Genomic DNA, 26,782 nt, shown 5'->3' with positions numbered 1-26,782 from the left:
TTAAGCATTTTCCTCTAATTGCTAAATACACTAACCTCTCATTATTACTATTTTTTCAGTTACATGGTTAGTTAAGTTTTAAACAGTGTTAAACAAAACAAATGTTAAAAATGACCATTTTCAAACAAAAGTATAATAATAATTTATAAAGAACTATGTAGTGTAAACAATTTCCAAGGATTTTTTAATTTCATATTTTTAAATAGATAAAAGTACAATGTACTGTGAAATATCTTAATAGATATCTACATTTTATAAAAAAGAGGGCAAGTGGCTATTTACATTGAAGAGATCATTATGAATGGAAGAGTAGCAACTTTTACTTTGTAATATTTTCTGCAAGGATTTTAAAATCATGTTAGTTTGGAATTTTTATAGTTTTACAGGTAAAGTAGATACTTACTGAAAAAAATTTCCCTATATCTTGAGAGCTGAAAGATTTACTCTCCTATAGAAAAATGTATGTTTCATTACCCAGCTATTCAAAAAAGGCTGTTAAAAGAAAGTTAAAGATAAAATTGAGGTATCTGACAAAATGTTTAAACCAAAAAACTCTTTACAGCCATCTACTTTTTTTATTTGTGATTTTTCTTTAGTTTTTTTCAATTAATTCACTGAAATTCAAATTCATGTAAATTATGAAGTCTTAATTATCTTGTGACTTATTCTGTAAAAATTATGTTGCTTAAAATTTTTTCACAAAAATGTAATCCATATTGTCTACAAGAAAAAAAATTCCTCAGAAGGTATGAATTGAAAATTTTGCTATATTTAGAACATAGTTCTTGTAAATGATTCCATCTTGCTGCAAAAATTTTAGAAATAATACTTGTTAAACAGATTTGCATATAATTTAGCATATCTATATATACACATACATATGGATTAGTTTATTTTTAAATGCAAGATAAAAGTAGAAATTATGAATTCAATTACTGTGTAAATAAATGGCAATACTAAAAATATTCTTGGTAAAAAATGAAGTAGATTAGTCATAAATCTAATGAAGATTGACTTAAACATAAAAACCAAAGTGGTAATTTATAATTGATTATTGGTCTTTGAAAAACAAATAGTTTCAAGTATTTTATTTTTATAAATTACTATTTTTCAAATTATTTAAAACTTACAACATAATTATTTGAATATAAAACTTACATCAATTTTTTAGTCTGTAAGAAAAATGTCATTTCACACTATTTTTGCAATGCTGTTATTTATATTGATAATGAGACATGTATTTTAATTCAACTATATTTTTAAGCTATTTCTTATTAATGATTTCCCCAAAATTACCTTTTATTACATATCTATTTTTTGTCAAATACATTAAATGCATGCATTTTTGACAAATTATCACAGCACCCAGAAAGCTCAATATTATCATTTCAAATAGACATATTAAAAACTGAGACACTAAGACATTAAAAACCATATACATATTCAAAATCAAAAGTAAAGAATGTAGTCTAAATTAAACCTAGATTCCACTGATGCCAATACTCATGGGTGTTTTACAATGTAGTAGAGTTTACCTTGTTCAGTTGACACTCAGTGATTTGTGAACACCCTTGAAATCATCAACACATTTTCATGCATGTCATTTTTGGGAGATGGTCTCCCAAAAATTACCTTTTTGGTTTTTATATTTAAGTCAATCATCATTAGATTTATGACTAATCTACTTTATTTTTTTACCAAGAATTATTTTATTTTATTTATTTATTTTTTTGAGACAGAGTCTCACTCTGTTGCCCGGGCTCGAGTACTGTGGCGACAGCCTAGTTCACAGCAACCTCAAACTCCTGGGCTCAAGCAATCCTTCTGCCTCAGCCTCCCAAGTAGTTGGGACTATAAGCATGTGCCACCATGCCCGGCTAATTTTTTCTATATATTTTTAGTTGGCCAATTAATTTCTTTCTATTTTTAGTAGAGACAGGGTCTCGCTCCTGCTCAGGCTGGTCTCGAACTCCTGAGCTAAAACGATCCACCCGCCTCAGCCTCCCAGAGTGCTAGGATTACAGGCGTGAGCCACTGCGCCGGGCTCAAGAATTATTTTAGTATTGCCATTTATTTACACGGTAATTGAATTCATTGTATTTTTTAAGAATAGAAAATTCCAAAAATAAAGACAAAATATTTTAGATATAAGAATTAGAGTCCTATTACTTTGCAAATTAAAAGAATATCGGTTAGGTAAAGAGCTGGACAGATGGTTCCACATGAATTAAAGGTGCGTCAGAAGAGAAATCATCTCAAATCTTGCCTTTCTTTGCTGTCATGACATAAAGGCGAACCATTTCTACAGCGTACTGTTAGGTGTGATGAAAAATGGATTATTTTTGACAATTGCAAATGTTTGACACAATGGTTGGATAAAGATGAAGTGCCAAAACACAGTCCAGAACCAAATATCCATCAAAAAAGCTAATGGTGTCTGGTGGTCCAGCGCTGGTATTTTCCACTACAGCTTCATGAAACCTGGTCAATCAATTACAGCAGATGTCTACTGCAACCAATTGGATGAAATGATGAGGATGCTCGTGATTAAGCAGCCACGATTGGTTAATATAAACAGGCCAATCCTCTTGCGAGACAACACTGTTCCACACGTTGCACAAACAATGCTACTCAAACTGCAGCAGCTGGACTTGGAAACTCTCTGTCATCCGCTGTATACACCGGGTCTTGCACCAACTGACTAGGCTTTGGACCACTTCTTGCAAAGAATAATATTAAATTCTCAACAAGCTGTGAAAAACGCCTTTCACAATTTCATCGTCACTCACCCTCCAGGCTTTTTGGCTGCTGGCATAAATACGCTAAACTGTGTTGATAGTTTAGGTGCATACTTTGATTAATTGCACTGCTTCTTGTTTGAGATATAATATACTACACTTTTGATTCAGAATAGGACATTTCATATTAAATAACAATATATTTTTAAAGGGGTCTCAGGATAAATTCACCTCTGTACAGAATCTCTTTTGTATTAATAAGCTCCGGGAGACAACATAAAAGTTGTTTAGTGTACCTTCATTTTTCTTTTGTTTTTTTCTCACTTAAAAAACAGTATTTTTGATATATGCCTGAAACCCATAATACAAAGTGTTTGTAATATTCAGCAAAAAATTTAAATATCTATCTAATGTTGCCTTTATTTAGTGTAATAATATACTTTATAAAAATAACATCTATTATATAACTATTACATAGTATTATATATGATATATTGCATAAATATTAATATTATATAATATGAATTTTCTTTTATTTGCCTACTTATAAAATTTAAATGACCACTATATGTTATGTGAGTAAAATAGAATATTTTGAAATATATTGGAAAAATAGTTATCATTAAATATAACTTCTAATATATAATATAAATATATTTATGATACAAATATTATTATAAAGAGGAAGGAATAATTGATTTTAGATAAGATGGCATATGTTTTTGGCACTCATTATTGCACATGTACATGTATATATATCCATATTATACATATTATCTATAAATATACAATTAGTTATTCATGTACATACATACATATATTGATAATTCTCCATGATAAATTTGTTATTTGAAGTACAGTCATGCATTGCTTAATGCCAGAGATCTGTTCTGAGAAAAGCATCATCATTGTGTGAATATCACAGAGTATACTTAAAACAAACCTAGTTGGTATAGTCTACTATACATATAAGATATATCGTATAGCTTACTAGTGCTAGGCTATAAACTTGTACAGCTTGTTGCCATACTGAATACTATAGGTAATTATATCACAATGATAAATATTTGTGTATCTAAGAATCTAAATATAGAAAAGGTACAGTAAAAATATGGAATTATAATCTTATGGGACCACTGTCCTGTATGTGGGTCATCATTGACCAAAACATCATTATGCAGTGCATGACTGTAGTGCTATTTGCCCAGCATTTTATCAGAATGAAACTAAATCTATCTAATGAGACTCTCTATAAATACCTTGAGGAATTCAGTGTTTGTATATGCTAATATTAATAGAGAAATGTATATTCTTATCCGTCTGTCATAAAACTGGTAAAGTTTTAGATAAATAGGACATTATAATGAATCATATTAATTTTTAAAAATTAATGCAAAAGCAACAAATTGACCTTTGAAATAAAACACAGGAATTAAGATTCCCTGTCATAGGTTACCGAGAGGCATATTTACTATCTTCTCTCAGGACTGTAATATACTCTTTCAAGGAGGCTGATTTTTAGTGGCAATTATCTCACCATTAAGTATTATTATGTAATTATTTGTAATCTCTACACAAAAACTTTGAAAAGTGATGAAAAGATAGTTTAGTAGCATCAGTTTCCATATAAATACCTTACAGGTTAAGAGTCTACTGTGGGCATATGCTATATTAGAAACTATCTTGAGATATTATAAAAACAAGTTACTGTATGCTAATTCAATGCTTCATGAAAGTAAAAAGTTAACTTCTTATTTGCAATGTTGTTTAGATTTGAGACCTGAGGTTAGAATCACAAACTTAGAATTCCACCTGATTTTATGAATAATTATTAGTAATTCATTAATAATTTACCATTTTTCATTTTAATGTGATTTTCTCTTCTAATACAATGTGAAGTTCTGATCCCTATCTTCCAGGAATATTCAGTGTATAAAATTATGCCTGGAGACCTAGAGAATATCTATTTAATTTAGTTGTACACTTGGGGCTCTTGGTGATGAAGAAAACTCCTTTTATTTTAGAATAGAACACATATTTAATAGGGAGGATGTCTTAACAAGACAATTCCTTTCCTAAATAATCATTATATTTTCTAATAAATACATTAACCATTAAGTTTCTTAAAACAATAACTAAATCCAGACTTATACTCTCCAAAGCTCAATAAATATTCTTATTTATTGGATAAACTTGAAGTAATTACCACAATTTCAAAATCTCAGTAGAAATAGTTGAAATAAGAAAGCATCATAAAAGTGCTGGTAATCAACCAAATATTTTATTACTTAACATAAAAATTAATATTCTTTGCACATATTTTAATTACATTCTGCTATTTTTCTAATTTTATAAACAGTTTTGGCCAGGCGTGGTAGCTCACACCTGTAATCCTAGCACTCTGGGAGGCCGAGGTGGGCGGATGGCTCAAGGTCAGGAGTTCAAAACCAGCCTGAGCGAGACCTGGTCTCTACTAAAAAGAGAAATAAATTAATTGACCAACTGAAAATATATATACAAAAACTTAGCCAGGCATGATGGCACATGCCTGTAGTCACAGCTACTTGGGAGCCTGAGGCAGTAGGATCGCTTGAGCCCAGGAGATTGAGGTTGCTGTGAGCTAGGCTGATGCCACGGCACTCACTCTAGCCAGGGCAACAAAGTGAGACTCTTGTCTAAAAAAATTAAAAAATAAACAGTTTTAGGATTATAAGAAGTTTCTCTTTTCCAATCTATAATTTCCTCCTACTTATATTTATATTTGATGTCCAGACTGATACACAGATTCAGACAGAAACTGCCAATTCTTTAAAGCCAAATTAAGTTAATTTGTTATAGGTTAAAGGTTCAGAATCTCGCACTTTAAAAAATGTTCTAAGAATGATAAAGAATAAAAACCAATAATAATAAAATACTGGTTTAATATGTCAATCCATATGGGAGAGCCTCCCTAACTGGCATTCTCCACTGAAACTAGTGCTTCAGCTGAAAGGAGGCGGACATCACATTCTGTGTCTCTTCTATCCATAGATTTTCAGAAAGTGTATAAGAAACCAGATTTCCATTCAGTGAATACTCACTCGAGAGCTTCATACTTGCAGACACTTTCACTGATTCGGTGTGAACAAGAAAGGCAAGGATAGACACTTAACAAGTAGTTGTACGTGTTCTTTTCAGTCTTTGTAAGTGTACAGCAAGAGGACCTTGCGTGGTCTAAGGGCTCAGATAATACTTCTCTGATGTAGTGATATTTGAGGAGAGGATTAAAGGATGAATAGACATTAGCCAAGAAATTATGTTGTAGAAGAACATCCCAGGTAGAGGAAACAGCAAGAGCCAAGACACAGCATCCAGAGACCAGGGCAAGTTGGGGAATATGAAAGAAACTCAACAGGACAGAGTAAACCAAAGGGAAAGGGTATAGGATAAAGGAAGAGAGAACACCTTTGTAATGTAGGCTTCAAGCCAAGGAAATTGGTCTTTATGCTAAAGACAATAAGAAGTCATTAAAAGGCTTTGAGGAAGGGATTATAAGGAAGTTTAAATTTTTCCCCTGAAATTTTGATAACTTGAGTCTATAAAACAAATTGAAAATATACAGATTAACAGGGGGAAAAGGCATACAAATTTGTTATGTGCACACTTGTTTACAGGAGTCACACAAAATATGACAACCCAAAGAAATGGCCAGATGGTTAATGTTTTTATGCCAACATGGGTTTATAGAAAGAATAAAGAGAGTGTGGCAAAACAAGTCATGGTAGTAAGACAGGTTATGGGAAGGAAGAAGAGGAGGAAAACCATGAAGCACAAGTGGAGTGGTCTTGTGCAGATTAAACCTCACTGGTAATATTCCTCAGAAAGAATAGATGGTACCTTTGGTAAATGTTTTCCTGTCAGACCTTAAATCATGTCAGACTCTCAATTAATAATTCCTAGATCTGGACAAAAGGTGAGGGGGTCTGCTCAGACAACACCTGTTTGCATTTGTTCTTTACTTCACTCTATTTCCTCTACAGATGCAAATCTCCTTCACAAAAGGTAGCTTTGCAGGCTATTCTTGTCTGTCTGTAGGCCCTCTGATTGTATCACTTTCATGTATTCTTTTAATCATATGGAATTTTAAAAATAAAAATATGTTAGAATTTTAAGTGGTAATTATTTTATAGTCTCTTTAGATCTAATGGTAGAAATTTTTTATCCTATCTGTTTAAGAGAGAATTGTATTTTCATCCTTGTCTTTCAAAAATCCATTTATCAGTACTATTAAATGTATCATATCTTCTTTTTCATATGATATATTATTACAACTAATAGAAACTTTGTCATGTTATAATTTTTTGACTTTGCCAGCTTATGCATAATGTGTGGAGTTATTTCTACATTTTTCTGCATCATTCAGTTTATAGCAACCCCACAGCACCAAACAGCTAAGGTTAGCTTTTGTGTCAGAAATATGGCACAATATTTTTGTGTCAAAATATCAATGGATATTTTGCTCAGTGAATAAATTATTTCCATTTTTAGTTTCATTTAATTTAAAAATATTAATTGACAAATAAAGATTGAATATATATACATAAAACATCTAACATCTAGTTTATTTCATTGTCCAACTACCAGTAGGTAGCTTCTTCAAAGAGTAGTCTGTTATTTTTATTTCTTCATATCACTTGGAAGTGATATTTTCATACATTCTTGCAAGTCTTGTTAGGTGCGAAAGAAACAGACAAAAAGATACAGTTCCTATTTTTGAGGTTTTGTACTCTAACAAAGATTACTACCTAATTTCCAAATTCACTGGCCACTGTTCAGTACCTCTTTTCTTAAGATATATTCCTTTTGACCACCCACCCTTGAAACTTTATTCCTCTTTGGATTCTACTAATTATGTTTTTCTGGTTATGCTCTCACATCTTGCTGGTTACTAACATGATCAACCTCCATGACCCAACTGCTTTAAAAATTTGTATTCTACTGTTTGCCTCTTCTCCTCACTTGACATATCCTCCCTTTTAGTAATTCCTTAGTCATTGATGACGTGCATATTTCCTTCTTTGAATGCCTGACCTACATATAAGCATTAGGAAGTATCATGGGCGTCTTAACTTGCCAAAACCTGAATTTATTTTCTTTCTCCTGCACTCACTCAAGCATGTTTCCTTATGTCCTCAGATAACATAGTACTTGGCATATCATATAGTAGTGGTTCTGAAATTTTAGTGTATAGAGGGCCTGTTACAACGCAGACTGCTGAGTCCAAATTGTAGTGTTTCTGATTCAGTAGGTCTGGGTGGCAACTGTGAATATGCATTTCTAACAAGCTCCCAGGTGATACTGCTGGTTTGGCAACCGCACCTTGAGAACCATGAGCACACAACAATTATTTAATATTTGTTAGTTCAATAATTACCATGAGTCGGTAGGTGATTAAGACAGTAATAGGCTCAAAAATCAAACTTAATGTGATTAAATGACAAATATTAATAGAAATTTAAAACTTTAGTCTGAAAGAACAAGGAAGATCATTCACTCTAACATTCTCCTATTGTAAATTAATAAACTGGGGTCTAGAGGTGTTAAATGACTTGTGTGAGAAAAAATAATTAGATTCAATCCATGCCGACTTTCCATAAAAATAACTGTATATGTAACAATTATATTTAGCGATTCAAGAATAACTTCCAATTTTTGAGACAGAGATAGAGTAGATTACGTTTTCTCTAGATGAGTAGGCCTTTGCCTACACACAAACATCAATTACCCCAAAAATGAATAAATTACTATTAATACTAAGTTTTAATGTTGCTCCTCATACCCCTGAAATAGATGGTAAAAAAAGGAGAAATGTAGAGCTCAATGTGTTGATTAAGTTACAGATTCTCAACTCTCCAAGCATATTGGGGCAAGCGGCATGCTGAGGAAAGAACACAGACATGACTTGACACCTACTTGTCCTAAAGAAAGGTTAATCCTTTATTTGGCCAGAACTGATAACATATCCATCTATGCATACCAGTGAATGTCAAAACTGTGGCAGTCCTGTTGTCTTAAGTTGTTTTCCTATTTGTAAAGTTTGGATGTTTGACAGGATTCACCAGACTCCACCATACCCATTTGAGGCTTTTATTTAAAGGCAAAGGATAAAATGCATCAAAAGAGAGAGAATACAGACAAGCATCAGAAGTGCAAGACCCTTGCCACAGCATGAGTTTCGTTTTTCCTGTGTGCCCAATCTTAGGAAACTAGAGTATTCTGAGTTTCTTCTGGCTTGAACCAATGAGATCTAGGAATCTTAGTTTTGAATGATCTTAGAAATAAAGCTGTCATTGGCTCTTTTTTTTTCTTTTTTTATTTCAGCATATTATGGGGGTACAAATGTTAAGGTTATGTATATTGCCCATGCTCCTCCTACCCCCTCGATCACTGGCTCTTTAAATCATCAAGCCAGACTAGTCAAACCAGGTGGGCTGGTTGCAAACCATTAGTGCAGAAACTAACCTTAGGGATCTCCAGTGGAGCTTCAGACTCTAAACTACACCACAAAGCCCATGGCTCTCTTTTTTAGCTAAGAATAACTATCATAATCAAGTTACTTCAAAGAGGTGTATATATGCCTGCAGGCTTTAAATACTTTAGGGAACAGTCTGGTTACCAAATAAAGGAAGTCTTGTGACAAAATAGTATTTCCTTTGAGGTTACTAGTCTCCAAAAGGGAATGCTAAACAATATGCGTAAGGAAAGTATGTAGGAAAAAACAGAAGAAATACAATAGAATGGGTTGTTGTGTCTCATTAGATAGGTCTGCTATCATTTACCAATTACAATTATAGTAATTATGGATAAGGATTCAGGAAAGCCAGATCTTCTGGTCAGAGCTTTATTATTAGGAAAAGATTTGAAAAAATATTCTCCATATATAATATACCAAGTGTGTTTACTTAAGGAAAGAATCTTATTCCAGTATCTTTGTTTGTTATGTGCCCAATATAGTACTTCATATTCTAGTATCTTTATCCAGTTTTATTACTTACTTTTTTACTTGTACTTAATTATATTATCTGTACAATGACACATTTTTAGAATCTAATTATTTTAATAATTACTAATGTTTTAATATTTTAATAATTATTTTAGTTGAAAATGTGGTCTTCTGACCACCTCCATTAGAAACACTTAAGGAATACTTCTCAAACTTTAATATACATATTATATAGTATATAAGAGTCATTGGGGAATCTTTTTAAAATGTAGATTCTGATTCCATAGGTCTAGGGTGAGGACTGAAATTCTCTGTTCTAATAGGCACCCAGGTAATATCCAAGCTCCTATGATTCTGTCGAATTCACAGGAGTGATTTGAAAAAACAACAACTCTGTGTGTATGTGTAAATAAAAATAGGCAGATACATCAATAGAATAACAATCAAGTTTAAGAACTACTTGCTTAAATAAACTTCAATGTCTAACTTACTTTTAGCTACGGTATTATGTAGATCTAGTCTCATCTTGATATTCTCCTAAATCCTAAATTGGAAGTCTGATATACTCTTGAACTTCTCAGTATTTTATAGGCGTCTGTGTTGTTTAAATATCTCTGATTTGCAAAATGCTGCCAAGCCTTCTGCCTCTAGATTTAAAATTTAATTAGATTCTGATCTTTTGCTAGGTCTAAGTTATGTCCTTTGTACTATCCAGAGGTACAAGATTCTTCCCCAAATGAAGAGCTACACAGATAAAAGGAAGAGGTGGTTTTATTAGAATTCAACTAAAATTTATAGCATCACACTTTTTTTTTTTTTGCCCTCGTATTGGCTATTTTGGAACTATACCCTTAAATTCACTCTGAACTCCTTTCATCCTCTCTACAACGTCACAGTTTTTTACAGGAAATGTTTACCTAAATAAAATGCCTTATACAGTATGTGACACAGAGTACATACGTTAGGACCTAGTAAATTATTTCCTTCTCTTCATGAATTTCTTCTTTTTGTTACTGAGTATTCAAATATTATTGACTATAGTACAACAAAGTAATGTGATGATTTCTCATTCAGCCTAACAATGTTTTTTCTTATTTTTCTTTTTCCTTTCCTTACAGTATAAGCAAGTGGAACAGTATATGTCATTCCATAAATTACCAGCTGATATGCGTCAGAAGATACATGATTACTATGAACACAGATACCAAGGCAAAATTTTTGATGAGGAAAATATTCTCAGTGAACTCAATGATCCTCTGAGAGAGGTAAGATTTATTGTTCCCGAACTCCATGGTTCATGTTCATTGTTTATGTCCTTTTTTCATGGGAAATCTTCTAGTCCATGTTATGACATTACTCAAAAGAAAAATCAGAACTAAATGTTGAGATATCTTTTTTGGTCCTTATTCTCCTTTATGCTTTTCTTATATACAAGCTTTTGTTTAAAAAAAAGTTACTGAAAATTGTTTTTATAATTATTAGTCTCAAAACTGTCCTATTTTTTGCATTCCTGCCTCTTAAAATTCTTTCTTGTGGCCTCATTGTCCATATCCTCTCCATCTTTTGCTCTCTTGTGCTTATTAAACTGATTCTGTATCTTCTTTTTGATTTCTATTCTCCTTCCCGTCTTCATTTTCCGTGATTTTCCCCTGGCTCCTGATCACAGAGTGACCTGCTGCATGCAATTCATTTCCTATTACCTCACTGAAACACTTTGCAACATCAATAACCTCCTATTTCCTTTGCATCCTCCTTCTGTCCCTCCCTAGAAATCTTTCTTCCCAGTAAAATGTTCAGATCACTCCTAGACCAAACAAGAATGTTCTTGATTATTCATATTTCTTACACTGCTTTTTTGCTCTCCTCCGTTTTACTACCTATCTTCTCAAAAGACTTCTACATATTCACTGAATTCCGGTTTGCTCTTAACTTCTTTACCAAAATTGTTCCCTGGCCAGTTATCAATGATCTATTAATCATCAATCCTTTGAGCTGTTGGTGGTGCTTTTTATGCTGCTAGTAAAACACATTCTAGATCTCTTTTTCGGGTTTCTTTAACAGTGAACCATTACTGCTATTAGCTTTCATTCTGTATCTTAGAATTTATTTTATTTTATTTATTTCACCTCATACTTCAATTCTATGAATTTGAACTCTAAGTTCCTTCCCATATACTCCATTTTCTTAAAAGTCTCCTACTATCTCCTGGCCTCACATATGTAGTAAGCTATGTAATAAAGCCACTATCTTCCATCACTAAGCCATTATCTTTTAAAGTCTCTCTGTACATTTTTTAAGTCATTCTTTCAAGTCACTTGGAATGTAAAATTTCAGTCCTGTTTCAAATCTTTTCTTTCTGTGCCTTGCCAATCCCCAAATGCTATCAATTCATTTTGGTCAACATCTGTGTGTCCTGTATTCTATCCCACTGCCACACTTTAACCTGGCACCTCTTATGTAGACTATTTGCACTGTTCCCTTAGTTTGCCTTCTGGATTTTGGTATGATTTCTCTGACAATTTAAAACACCACTGCCAGATTAGTGTTCTTTTATGTACATAAACTAGTCATTTCTCTGCTTAGAAACTTTCAGTTTTTACGTTACAAGTTAAGTCAAATATAGAATCTTAAGGCTCACATGTCAGCCCTTCTGGGCTCTGACTCCAGCTAAACTCCAGCTTTCTTTCCCCCACTGCTTCACTTGTTGCAAAGTGGCCTACATCCAAGCTGTGCAAAAATTGATTAGATCATAATTTCTCACCCTTGCATCATGTGTTTTCCAGAAATGTCTCTCATCTGTTGGGGAAAATCTAGTTCAAATGATACCTTTTTATTTCTACCTTCCTTGATAAGATATTGGACTCAATCTGATCTCTCTTTTCTCTGACCACGGGTGCACTTAGTCCATAAGTGTGCTACTTATCCATTCTGCCCATTCTATCATTAGAAGTAATTCAAGAGACAGTAGCAGGAAGAAATATCAAATCAAAAGACAGGAAGATAAGATAAAACTAAGGATATATTACAAGGAGGTGGGGAAAAGTTAGGATTCCAGAATAAAATCTCATGGAGGGAATACAAAAAATCAACAGAACAAGAGAGTATAAAATTGAACCCTAAGAAATTGTACCCTTAAATTAGAAGTATTCCTCTGTGTTGAAAATTCTCAATGTAATATAAAATAAGGATAACCAGAAATTTTTCTGTATTGTGTGTTTTATTAGGTATCTTTCCTCTTGCTGCAATATAACTTACAACTGATCTTGTATAGAAAAATATTCACTTTTCATTTTTACCCGCATCCACAGACAAATCTCCCATTTCCTCAATTTGCACAAACATTATAAAACTAAATTATGACCAGATTTTTCCTTATATATTTGAATTCCATAGTGCAGGCTCTCAACATGTTTTACCTTGACATCCAAAGTGCATTTTCAGCTTTTCTCCCTGGCTTTAATTTCAGGTAGCTTAAATGCATCCCATCACAAGGCTACCATATTGATTGATGTAAAACTCAAATTTGACAATGTCATTCTCTTACAACCAACCCATGACCTACCAGCCCCTGCAGGAAAAAAAGCACAAGCTCCTTAACATGACACAGACTCTTCATGGCCTTCCTTCCATCTTCATTTCTTCACATGAATCTTTCATTAATAGAGTATTGATGATAAATTCCTGAAAAAAATGCTGATTGCCTCTTTGCTTTTCTTCATGCTACCCTCTCTATCTTCAATCCTTTCTATTCTATTATTGCCTACTACTTTCCAGTAAACACTCTTACCAGGCCTTACCTTTTTCATAAATTCTCCCTGGCCACTCTGTCTCTATCACAGTATTTCTCATTTGTTAGTTTATTATTTACTTCGAGACTAGGAGCTTCTTGAGGATAGAAATTGTGTCTTAATATTCTTGCATCTCTAGTGACCAGCATGTAGTAGGAACTCATGAAATATTTACTGAGTGAAAAATCTTCCTTAAAGAATTATGAATGAAAACCAGAGTAAGAATCGTGGCTGCTTAATAAAAGTAGAGATCCTAGAGTGGAATCATCAAATGCTCAGACACTTAACACCTTATAAATGTGAAAACATTGTTTCTCCGTTTGCTTGGCTGCTGTTCAGCTTTTGCTTATTTGATATCAGGATCATGCAAAAGTCTAATTTAATGTTGTACTGAGTTAAGACTTTATTTGAAGGAAAGAAAATGAATAGAATGGGAAAGTAAGGAAAGATATGAAAGAGAGATAATAAAAGCATTAGTAAAATAAAACTTGTGTCTAAAAAATCCAGACTTTTTTAAAATAAAAATTCAATAAGAACAATGGGAAATATATCTTTCTCCTTATCAAATTTGAGCATTGCATACCTACTATATTCAAGTCATAGTGATAGATCACAAGAAATATCTAAAAAAAATAGTAAGACATATCATTCCACATTTCAAAAGCTTTATTTCACTTAGGAGATGAGGCATAAACTTATACAAAGTTGTGTTTTGGTCACTGTTGTACTCTTAGTGTCTAGAAATTGCTTGACACATAGAAGATTTTTAATGACACAATAAATGTCAAATAAGTGAACTAGGTTACTCAGGAAGACAAAGCTGGATATTTTTTGTGATAAAAAGTAAAAATACAAGAATGCATATACAAAAACATAACAGGCAATTGCTAATCATATATTCAATTTTGAGTCAACAACTACATTCTCCTGAAACCAGATTTTTAACTTAAAATATGTCATTATCCAGAAGGCTTATTTGTATGATTGTATTGCATAATTTGAGATACTAATATATAATTAAGAGCAATGATTTCAGCTAACACAAGTCTGGAAACTCAGGGACTTATAAGAGTGAAGAATAGATCACATATTCAGAGACTAGGAAACTTATACAAATGATGTCTTGTTTAAAAATAGAGAAAGAGAGTAAAATGCAATGGTAAGGAAAGTTAAAATTATTCTGTATTCATAACTAATTAAGTCCATATTATGTTTTATCTATTTTATACCCCAGATTTTCTTTTCAATGTGTTTAAATGATGTTAAATATAAACAATCATGAAGATATAAAATGGCAGGAGAAATTTTATTTGTGTGATCTTTGAAAGCTCTTACAGTAATCTCATACCATGTATATAAAATTAATTCAGTTAGCTAATATTTCAAAAGCACTCCTTTATTGAACGTATTTTCCTACATTGATTTCTGTGGCAGAAATTAGGTGATTTATCTTTTTCATATGTTAGAGACAAATTGTTGAAACACCTTTAACAAATAACTAGCTCATCTTATTGTTCAAATCTCAATACAAATGTTACCTCCTTGAAGAGGCCTTCCCTGAGAAGCTCATCTAAATTAATTCCCTCACCATCCTTCTCCATCAATCACATAAGTGTTTTTGTTGTGTACATATTGCTCTGTTGTCTTATTTTCCCTTAATATTTACTTGTTCATTGTCTGCTTAGCTATATGAACTCAGGGTCCAAGAAAGCAAAGGCTTTACTGTTTTTGATGTTCTCCATAACTCCAATCCTCAAATAGTATATACTTAATTGCTGGTTGGGTAATTAAGCAAATACAAATTAAATAAGGATTACATACTTCACAAATCATCTCAAAGAATCATTTATTGTTAGAGCTTGGAGAGAGCACTTTGTTGACAAAACAGTGGCATTTGTATGCATAAGAAAAATGATTCTCAGAATGATGAAGTGCTCTATCCGCAGAATTTCTTAATATCACCATAGATTCTACTGTGGTCAATATTGTTCTAATTTATTACAAAAGAGTGCCAGTATCTTTAGATTTATCTGTGATTGTGTTTGGTGTATGCACTATATGCCAGAACATCTACTTTTCATGTGGTTGTTTTTACTTTCTTTTTAACTTTCTCCAGGTTTATGAATTATTTAATGCAGAGTTGTGTCAGAGGGTAGAGTAAGCAGAAAATATTTCAATAAAGTACCATTATAGAAGGGATATAGTTGTTCTGTCACTATAGCCCGATATTATCCATAGACTAGATAGAAGATACTTAATTTTTTCTTATATGGCTGCTATTGTGAGTGTTTGTGCTTCCCCTCCCAATTCATATGTTGAAGTCTCAAAGGTGATGGTATTAGGAGGTTAGAAGTTAGGATCTTTGGGAAGTGATTAGATTACCAAGGTAGAGCCCTCATCGATGGGAGGGGCCCATCGATGGCCCCTTATAAAAGTGGCCCCAGAGAGATTTCTTGTCCTTTCTGTCATATGAGGATATAGCATAAAGATGGCCCTTGATGAACCAGGAGTAGGTCCTCACCAGACATAAAATCTGCTAGCGCCTTGATCTTGGATTTCTCAGCCTCCAGAACTATGAGACATAAATTTCTGTTTTTTATAAGACACCCAGTCTGTTACACTTTGTTATATCAGCCCAAATGGTCTAGACCATTTGCTATGCCAGCTCTGCCTAGAATATCGTCAATGGCTCATCAAACAATTGTTGCTGGTTTCCCTGCCCAAACCTAAGTACTGAGACACTTCAGGGAGTAGAAGATTCACAGTGACTGATAAGGTTGTGTATTGTTCATGCTTGGGGTAAGCCATATGACCTGCCTGCTAAGCTCCACTGGAATTCTCAGCATTTTGGAAAGTGATTGTAAAGTCAAAAAATCATTTTCCTTTGTCTGTGAGCCCAAATACTTAGGCCAGAAAGTAAAGGAACAACAGTTTTCTGAGGAAAATCCTTAAGATGCCACTCCAAAAACATGGCATTCTAAATTAGAACTATTATTTTGTGATGCATTCATTATTTCTAATATTCACTCTCTAGTTGCACTGTGGCTGTGTCTAGTCAAAATTATGAGTCTGCAAAGTGGGCTTCCGTGACTTCTAGTAAACTTCCCTCCCTCCCAGTTGCTGCCTGACCTGGCTTTTGCTGGACAGCCCTCCTCCTTTTTCTCTTCCCATCCACTTATATGCTCTTATTTTCTTCTGGTTGCTCAGAATATTCAAAGCTGTTTTGTTTTGGATAGTTTAAATCACATTTGTGATTTTTCTCACCACTGTAATGAGTATGTGCATTCTTTCAGCTATATAACAAGTAATGAATCTGAACCTGCTACTGAGGGGTTACTTAGCATCACTGTTACCAGCATGGCCTTCCCTCTACCAGCACCATTTAAACCAGCTCTACTACTATCTAGCGTAACTAACACTCTGGGCTATTTATTTAACTTATGTGTACTTCATTTTTCTCATCTTGAATTGTGAATGATGAATATAATTACTATTTCATAGCGTTTTTGTAAAAATTAAGTGACTAAAATATATTTTAAACATTAGAAAAGGGCCTGGCACATGGTAAGTACACAGTGAAATACAACTCTTGGTGTTACTACAATTCAAAGAGTAGAATATAGTCCAGGCCCTCATGGCTCTTTACATTTTTGGGGGAGACAGACATTTAAGTAAACAATTTTATATAACTGTGTGTAAATGCTGAGACAGTGATTCAAAGGGTGTTTAGACCAGTACCCAGAAGGAACACCAAACCCAGCAATATCTTATGTCCTATTTCTTTTGGAATTTATTCAAATATTCTGCTAATAAGCTTCCCCTTCATTTTAATAGCCAATTTTCTGGAGGCAATGCCTTAGTACCAAAATTGAAATGTTAGGATCATAAGACTGATGTATACTTCAGGAAATGCTGCCAATATATTTAAAAATAAAAAAACTAATTAGAAAAATTCAGTGAACTATACCCTTCTATTTATGAGTGCCTGTTGGAATGTGTACAAAGTCAGAAGTTCCATTTTTAACATGATCAGACTTATACTGATTCGATTAGAACAAAATGGCAAAGTTAACAGTCAAGAAAGAGGTTAATGCCCTTCTGAGCCTGTCGCCAAAGTTCAGAACTGATCTATTTTTAAACAATGGATTGTGAAGAGCTGTGGGCTGAAAATAGGTACAGATCATGTGTCCCAGTAGAATATAGAACGTCAGTATATTTCATTTTCACAGAACATGAATCAGGCTGAGAGGATAATCTTGTCCTTCTGACCTTTAATTTGTCGAATAGACTGTTAGGCAAGAAAGCATAATTTGCGTGCATATTTATTTAGTGTAATTCTGAATCATCTTGTTTAAAGTACATACTTGTTGATTTTTTAAATGCCTTCTAAAAATGTATTTAGTTAAAATTAACTAAAATTGCTAGAATAGCAATTTTAGTTAGCATTGTAAAGCTATACTAAGATCTTATAAATTATCTGATACTCAACAGGCATAAACTAGAAAATTAATGTAAGTGACCTGGTCATGGTCACAGAACCAAACAAAGAAATTGGATCTCTCTCTTTTGGCCTAGAGCTTTTTCCATGCATCCCTACATTCTATAAAGCAAATAGACAAAAACATTTATTGATTTCTTAATGTGTGCATGACATTGATCCAGACGTGATAGGGAAGGTAAATTATAAGATGTGATTTCCAGTTTCAAAGAAAGTACTTACTATATGCTTTAAGAAACAACAAACACTTGGGGGGAAAAATGAAAAATCCTATGAGGAAAAAGTAAAACCCATTATTAAAGATACAAGAAATATAGGAAATCACATATGACTAAATGCCAGAGAAAACCAGACTAACCCTACTAAAATTGTGGAGAAAAGAATGTGTTTACCGTGGCCTGGATTAGACTGGAAAGGCCTCAGAGGAAGAGTTTGCACTAAATCTGGAAGCACATGTGGCATTTCAATAGACAAAAGGGATAAAAAATGACATTTCCCATAAAGACAAATGGGTAAACAAAAGGGATGCCTCTATTTCCAAAATCTGGTTCCTATTTCAGCTTCTCTTTTGGTCCAAGGAAGAGAGAAAATGAATTGAAAAATAAAACACTTTTTTCCTACAATGATTTAAGTTATAGTTTTGGATGTGTGGAACCATAACTAAAACATAAGTTTATTATCATTGTTATAATTATTAATTTTTTTGTTAGGAAAACCATGTCTTTTTTCTATAGTTATAATAACCATGAAGATGAGTTTAAGTGGCCTTGGGGAAAGAAACTAAATAATAGAACTCAAAGTAAGATAATTAAGATAATTAGAAACCAAACTCAAGTGTGGCCCTGATTATTGCTAATAAGTCAGTGCAGCCGATGATATGCATTAATATAAGATCAGAAAGATTTCTGTGCTTTGTAAAGCTTATATTTTGCATCTAGGCTCTCCACTGGGCTAAATGTAAATTAAAAATAGTAACGCTATCTCACGGAGTTTTAAATTAGATCTATTAAAGGAGCATATGTGTTATAGCTGTGTAGCTTATACAAACCAGTTTTTTATTGTTTAAAATACTCCCCCAAATTGGCTTATGTATCTAGAGCTTCACATTGTTAAATTATGCAAATTATTAAGATACCACATATTGTTTGATTTGGAAGCTTGCCTTGGCAGAATATACAGTAATCTTATGTCAACTAAATGCATTAATGATGATGATGATGATGGCAATAGCGGCAGTAGTGGTGTTAATGATGATGATGATAATATCAATTTTTAAACATCCTCTTTATGTGGAATGGAATACCAAGTGTTTGAGTAGTTGGGTTTTGATATCATTGCAATTATCAAATAAATTATTTAGTGTTATCATGCACAGATGTGTTGAGACAGATAAGCATTTAAACAATGTAACCTGAGCGTTCCAAAGTGAAAGAAAAGTACTAACATAGAAATATCTGAGCTTTTGAGTTGGACACAAAGTGCTAATTTAATATATACATATTGATCATTTGAAATTCTAATATTAATAAGTCTAAAAGGAAACAAACAATATTATATAATGCCTCTGAAATCCTCAGAGTGCCTTAAACTTGAGATTTTAAAAATACTTCCCCTGTTATAGTCATGTACAGGATTTATATACCTATAAGATTTATTTACAGCAAAATAGAGAAAATAAATCTATTTCAATAGAAATGACTTAGCATAATGTCTGTTTCCTAACAAGCTGTGTGTTTTAAATTATCATGCTTTACAATTAATAAAACACGTAGAAAAGAACCCAGCGTGGAAATAAGACCTCAATAATATTATTTTTATAATTATTACTGCCCTAGGAATTTTTAAAGCTGATATTAATATATTTAAATGTTGTAATCATCTAATGTGAATCCTATACTTTACCTGACATAAATGTGAGCCATTTATATCTTGTCAATTCCAAAGATCATAAATAGGAAAATCTAAAGAAGGTTAAAAATTATCAAAAATTAGTGAAACAGACTGGAAATATTTGACATATAGTTTAAATTGGAATTTTATAATCTAACTGAAATTTATATATAATATAAATTAATATAATGTGTATATAATTTATATAATCTAATTGGAATTTATAATCAAAATAAATTGTCCACATTAGAAATTATCTCAATATCAAGCAACACATGCTTTTGAAAGATAAAATTTCCCACCATAGAGATTAATTGGAAGGAAAAATATATTTAAAAGTATTTTTATGTGAATGAGCATACATTAGCAGGGCAGGAATAATCAATATCAAAGAATATTTAATTTTTACAGAATAATTTATAAAACGTTATGTCCAGTAATAAGAGTTTCTTCCATAGCTATTTCACTGAATTTTTTAAAAGCCAAATGACATGATACATCCTTATTTGTCTGTAACAAATTCTTGGTGAGTTATTTAAAACTTAGCTTCCTTTTGTTCTAATGCTGGATTTTAATTTTTTTCAGTAATGTCATGATAATTTTACATTATTTATGTATATCTATATAGGCCTGTAAATTTATTTGGCTAAGTTTTGTCATAAAAAAATAAGCTTTCATGAATTTCAACAAACTGTTGATTTACCTGTAATTCCCTTCCTTACATTTGAGCAAATTCAATTTCTTACAGAAAAACTATGTAAACTCCATAGTTTACATTGTTTAATCACTTAATCACTCTCCTTAAAAATCTATATATGCTAAATGCAGTGACATCATGCTTTGAATCCTGTAGCATAAAAAGAACACAAGTAGAAAACTAATCAAATATGAATTATGTCTGGAGTTTAATTATTAGTAATATAGCAAAGTTGATTTCCTAATTTGACAAATGTCCCATGGCAATATAAGATGTAAATCTTTGAGAAAATTGAATACGTGGCTATATGGGAACACTTATTATTTTGTAACATTTTTGTTAATGTAAAATTATTTCAAAGTAAAATTTCTATTTAAAAGTCTATATATGAAATTGGAAAGAGGATGGCCTTGCTTGACTGTTCCAACTTATTCTATGCAATCAAAATAATACCAGTCTTTCATAATTGTTAAGAAGACTAAGTAAGATAGTATGTGTATAAGAACTTTATAAACCATAGGTCACTATATAAATGTAAGTTATTTTCATCACAATTCTTGCTACATGACAGATATCTCTGAATTTTAGAATGTGGTGGAAAGATGAAAATTTATATAACTTTCCCAAAGGGTCTGCACTGCAATGTAAATAAGAATATTGAAATTTTTAAAAAATCTTTAAAATATGTGTTCCCTGTATCTCTAAATATGTAACATAAGTCACTGCAAAATAATTTATTCTGTGATCATTTGTTTTATAAACTTCTCGGGCATAATCTGTTTTGTACAATGATGTGCATTTAAATTACGATTGGATTTTTTCTTATTTTCATTGAATCAGAGAGACTGAAAGGGGAGTGAAACAGTTCATTTGTATTATTGTAATGAGAGAAATCTTGCCCAGAACATGAATCCTTCCTTTGTCCAGGGGTTCTAAGCTGACTAAGCTAGGCTCCTTACCTGTGAGTCACTTAGTAGCCCTTGGTTATGAGATCAATCATCCCTGTATCACAGTGCCTGTGTTCAAATCACCTTTATTTGACTTCCTGATGGCCTCAAAGCACAGGAGTTGTGATGCTGACAATTTGAATATGCCAAAAAAAAAAAAAAGCCACAGAATGCTTTCTTTAAGTGAAAAGGTGAAGGTTCTCAATTTAATGGGGAAAGAAAAAATGTTGTAAGCTGAGGTTGTTATTAAGTAAGATCTTAGGTAAGAACCAATCTGTCCATGAAATTGTGAAAAAGGAAAAAGAAATTTCTACAAATGCTATTGCATTTCAACCTGAAAAAGTTACAGCCACAGTGCATAAGTGTTTAGTTAAGATGGAAAAGGCATTAAATTTGTGTATGGAAGACAGGAGCAGAAGCAGGTTCTGATTGATGGCAATTGGGTATGGCACTATCTGCAGCTTCAGCATCTATGGGAAGTCGTGGAATCTAAGCTTATTAGATCAGGTGCTACTGTACTTGGCAGATATTCAGGAGGGGCAACTTCATTTTTCTTGTCACAGTTTTACCTGATTAACTTGCTGCATTAGTTTGCTAGGGGTGTCATGACAAAATACCACAAACTGGGTGGCTAAAACAATAGAAATTTGGGTTTTTTTCTCACAGTTCTGGAGGCTGGAAGTCTAAGATCAAGGTATTGACAGATTTCTGGTTTCTTCTGAGGCCTCTCTCCTTAGCTTACAGATAGCAGCCTTTTGCTTTGCTTGTACATTCCCAAGAATTTTTTTTTGTTTTTTTTTTTTTTCGAGACTGGGTCTCTCTCTGTCACATGGGCTAGAGAGTACAGTGGTGTCATCATAGCTCACTGTAGTCTCAAACTTCTGGGCTCAGGCTATCCTCCTGCCTCAGCCTCCTGAGAGTGTGTGTGTTTAATATATATATTTTTTTAATTTTTCAGCGATGGGGTCTCACTATGTTGCCCAGACTGGTTTCAAACTCCTGGGCTCAAGCGATCCACCCACCTTGGCCTCCCAAAGTGCTATATCTTTTCTTGTGTCCAAATTCCTGCTTTGCATAAGGACACCAGTCAGATTTGATTAAGGTCTATCCTAATGATTTTATTTTAACTTAATCACCTCTTCAAAGCCTCTATCTCTAAATATAGTTACAGTTATATTCTGAGGTACAGGGACTCCAACATATGACGTTCACAGGGACACAACTCAGCCCATAACAATTGCTGACACATGTAATGCTCATTAAAAATCTAACTAAAGTGAGAGATAAATGAGAGTCTATTTTAGCATCCTGCCTGATTTTAGGGCCTGGCCCGATTTCCTTAGGTCCTTATGCACAACAAAATACACTGTTATGTACGGATTGTTTCTATTGCTGATTTGTTAATAATGAAAATGAATTTATGTGGATTATATTATAAAATTCCAAATAAATGTTTTTGTCAAATTCTCCGAATAACCTTCTCAGATAATTAAGTATTCAAATTCACTCTACTATCTGGTGGCCCTGTTTTAATAATATTTTTAAATTCAGCATATTTCTGGACATCCATTTTCTGTATTTGCCAGTTCAAATCAATCTGTTTTTACCATGTCAAGTGGGCTTAATTCCTATTCCGCAAACAATTTTTACACTTTGTTACAGACAACTGGAGCTATATTATGCTGGAGCTTCTAGAAATCAAATTATTACACTTGAGTGTCTGATACCACATAGTGTAGCAGAAATACAAAGACTTAATGAGCCTTCTCTTTCTTAATATACAATTACTTGAAGTAGAATTTTATATTTTTTTAATTTTGTTTTTTAGCTTTTGTTGTCTGTTTCTACCTTTTTTTCCTTTTAAGTATAATCAAATGTAAGTGAATACTAAGAGAATTTCATATCATCTGTTGGTACCCTGCATGACACCTTAATGGAACAATATATTCCTATGTTCTAGGCAAAGTAGTGGGACTATGCTGAGATTAAATTAATTTCAAACTTCATTTACATTTATATTGTTAAGTTTAAATGTGATTAAATACCTCAAAATCAAATTAGATGTATAAGAGACCTGTATCTACAAAAAAACATTAAAATTTTTGAATCTGTACATTTTAAAATTCAGCTTGTTCTGATATGTCCTTTATAAGCAGACAGATCTCATTTAAGCCACTTAATAAAAATATTCCATTTGCATGTGCAAAGATTTTAGGCAAATTACCTTTGATTTATAATTTGAAAACTATTAATCTACCAATTAGAGAAATAGCTAGGTTTCAAAACAAGCAATAGTAAAAGATATATGGATTGGAGCCTGGTAAACTGTATTTTAGAAAATACTGTAAATAGTTCCAAAAATTTACTATCTTCCTCTAGAGATTAACAGTGAGGAGAATATCACTTTGACAGATCGTTTGAAGCCATTTTTTTTTTTTCTCTTATTGGTGCTTGTTTACCTAAGAGCCATGATGAGGACAACGGCCCTTAGAATAATCCTGGGAATATTCTGTTATTGTTCAAGAATGGTCCTACATTTTGTACCTACACAGCACCCTACCCTGAGCACCTTCTATGCACAAAGCTCTATGCTAGACACTTCATTTTGGAATTGCCATCTCCTAGAGCACTAAGGACTGGTCACAAGCTGAAGAAGCACTGAGGGCCTTGTCTCAAGATATGGATTTTTTTTAATCTTATTCAGTTATTTTTTTATTTTTTAATTTTAATTTTAATTTTTAATTTTTGTCTCACGAACTTGATATAGTGTTCTTAGAGGCAATGATTGCCAATGATTTCGCTAGAGCTTTTCAATGATATTTCTGAAAATTAACTGTGGCTGGCCATTTCCAGATATTGATTTATTCTTCTTGGAAATTTTAGGATCTAAAATTTCCAAGAGTAAAACTAAACCATATTTTATTAGTCTATTGAAGTTTCACCTTTCTCTTCAAGTTATAAATGAATATCAAAAAATTATACTTCATGTTTCTCTTGCTGAATTCTTTATTAACTAAAATTTTAACAGGAATGTTTAAAAGATCTCTAGAAATGTATTCTACCATTTTGTTTTTCAAATCCCCTTATATATGGCATCATGCTCTCTCTACATCAGTGCTCACTGTTCAGTGGAAATGTAATGTGAATCATATATGCAATTTTAACTTTTCTAGTAGTTAGACTAAAAAATAAAAAATAGAAATTAAGTATAATAAATATTGTTAACTAAATATATCCAAAATGTTATAACTTCAACCTGCACACAATATAAAAACATCATTAATAAGAGGGTTTACATTCTTTTTTTATTCTTCAAATCTGGTGTGTATTTTTGTACATATAGTACATCTTGATCTGGATGCTAAATTTTTCTCTGAAATACCTAATCTATATGTAGATTTTATAAAGCTCACAGTTGAAAAAATATATCTACCTGTCCAAGATTTTCCAAATATGATTTAATATTTTCTAAAACCTGAACTGAGCATCAGTTTTTAACTTTAAACTTAAATGTGTTAAAATTAAATAAATTAAAAATTCAGTTTCTTATCACAGTAGCCACATATCAAGTGCACAATAACCCCACATAGCTAGTGACTACCATATTAGACAACATAGCTCTAGGAACAGACTGTATAACTTTACGTATTAGTAAGCTTCACTTCCTACACACTGTGATTTTTGTCAAATAACAACCACTTTCAGACTTAATAGGCTCATCTTTAAGGTTGAGTTAATAATATAAGTACAGGTCAAGCATCCATAATATGAAAATCCAAAATTCAAAATGCTCCAAAATCTGAAACTTTCTGACTTTACTGACATGCCACATGTGGAAAAATTTCACACCACACCTCACGTGACAGGGTTGCAGTCAAAACTTTGTTTTATGCACAAAATTATTTAAAAACTTGTATAAAATTACCTCCATGCCATATGTATGTGGTATACATAAAACAGAAATGAATTTCATAGATTCGAGTACCATCCCTAAGCCATCTCATTATACATATGCAAATATTACAAAATCCTAAAAGTCTGAAATCTGAAACACTACTGGTCCCAAGCATTTTGGATAAGGGATATTCAACCTGTATTTCATTGGGTTGTTATCATAATTAAATGAGAAAACACGAAGCAGTTAGTAAATGTTAGTAATCATCATAATCATGGTCATTATAGTGCATTTGGACCAGTGGTACTTACCCTATTTCTAATAATGGCCCCTTTGAAAATTTAGTGAAAGCTGCTGTTTCACATAAGACACATTCACAGTGTACACTTATTTGCATATAATTTCATCAGGTTCAGTGCAGCCAACTGAAGCCCATTAATACTCTTATTAAGTGTCATTTAGCCTCATGTTTACAATTCTTACTTTTTAAAAATTAATTGTTGTATAGATCCATCTACAAAGACTCATTGTTCCTTTACATCATTTGTGACTATTTAATGAAGTTATTAAAGGAAATGAGTTCATGTGGACCAGGATGCTTATTTACCAATACCATTCTGAATCTTTTAGTTATGCTTCAGTATCTCACTTGTTTTCTTCCATATTTACCTTTTACACTAATTATCTGATGAGGCACAGAGGAAATGCTTCTTATTTGCCTGCCATATAAATGAATATTGACAATTAAAAATGATGTTAAGTTAGTTTTGCACATAAGATAAATATTTTTCTTACTTTGCAAATATTTTCACTATTGTGAAAGCAGCTATGTTTGTATAGCAAACTTTGAATTATATATAATATTACAAAACAAGGTTCTTTGTGTATATTTTTTAGACTAGACCCATGTATGTTTAAAGAATCTCATAAGAGTAAATATATTGTCATTAAGTAATCTCTGTGAAAATATGCATACTGCATAAAATGTCACACTCTAATTGCTTAAAAATGAACATAATCTAAAAAAAAAAAAACAAGCAAAAAAAAAAAAGCCCCCAAAAGCAATAGATGTTAGTCTCAAGTGGGTAAAAGTTTAGATTAAAAAGCTTTTAAGATACTAAAAGTCACTCTTCTTTTAATTCTAAAACATAAACAATTGCAAAATAGAAAAGTGTGGGTTAATTTTAGCTGCTAAGAAGTCCCCATGGTGGGTTTGAGTGAACAGAGAGTTAGTTTCTCTAGACATATTCTGGCTCTGGAGTATGGACAATACATTTCATCTCCCTAAGTATCACTTTTTTCTTCTGTATATGTGGGGAAATATAACCAAATTCATTTATTCCTAGG

At 32.4% G+C, this 26,782-nt stretch overlaps 1 protein-coding gene and 1 long non-coding RNA gene across 3 annotated transcripts in view; one reads left to right on the top strand and one right to left on the bottom strand.

The window, feature by feature from the left end:
• Positions 1–26,782, top strand: part of HCN1 (hyperpolarization activated cyclic nucleotide gated potassium channel 1) — a 385,147-nt gene that overhangs the window by 297,560 nt on the left and 60,805 nt on the right. For both annotated transcript variants that reach the window (XM_012740382.2, XM_012740381.2), the window contains one exon: positions 10,839–10,985. In XM_012740382.2, the coding sequence (XP_012595836.1) occupies positions 10,839–10,985 (147 nt within the window). The remainder of the gene's footprint in view (positions 1–10,838; positions 10,986–26,782) is intronic.
• The window catches only part of LOC105857776 (uncharacterized), a 102,397-nt gene continuing 101,682 nt past the window's right edge, over positions 26,068–26,782 (bottom strand). The window contains exon 4 of the long non-coding RNA XR_012921682.1: positions 26,068–26,154. This is a non-coding gene — a long non-coding RNA (uncharacterized LOC105857776). The remainder of the gene's footprint in view (positions 26,155–26,782) is intronic.

The sequence above is a fragment of the Microcebus murinus genome, chromosome 11, assembly GCF_040939455.1.
Source record: "Microcebus murinus isolate Inina chromosome 11, M.murinus_Inina_mat1.0, whole genome shotgun sequence".
Classification (NCBI taxonomy): Eukaryota; Metazoa; Chordata; class Mammalia; order Primates; family Cheirogaleidae; genus Microcebus; species Microcebus murinus.
Note: the sequence above shows the minus strand (reverse complement) of the source record. Positions and strands in the feature narration are given on the sequence as shown.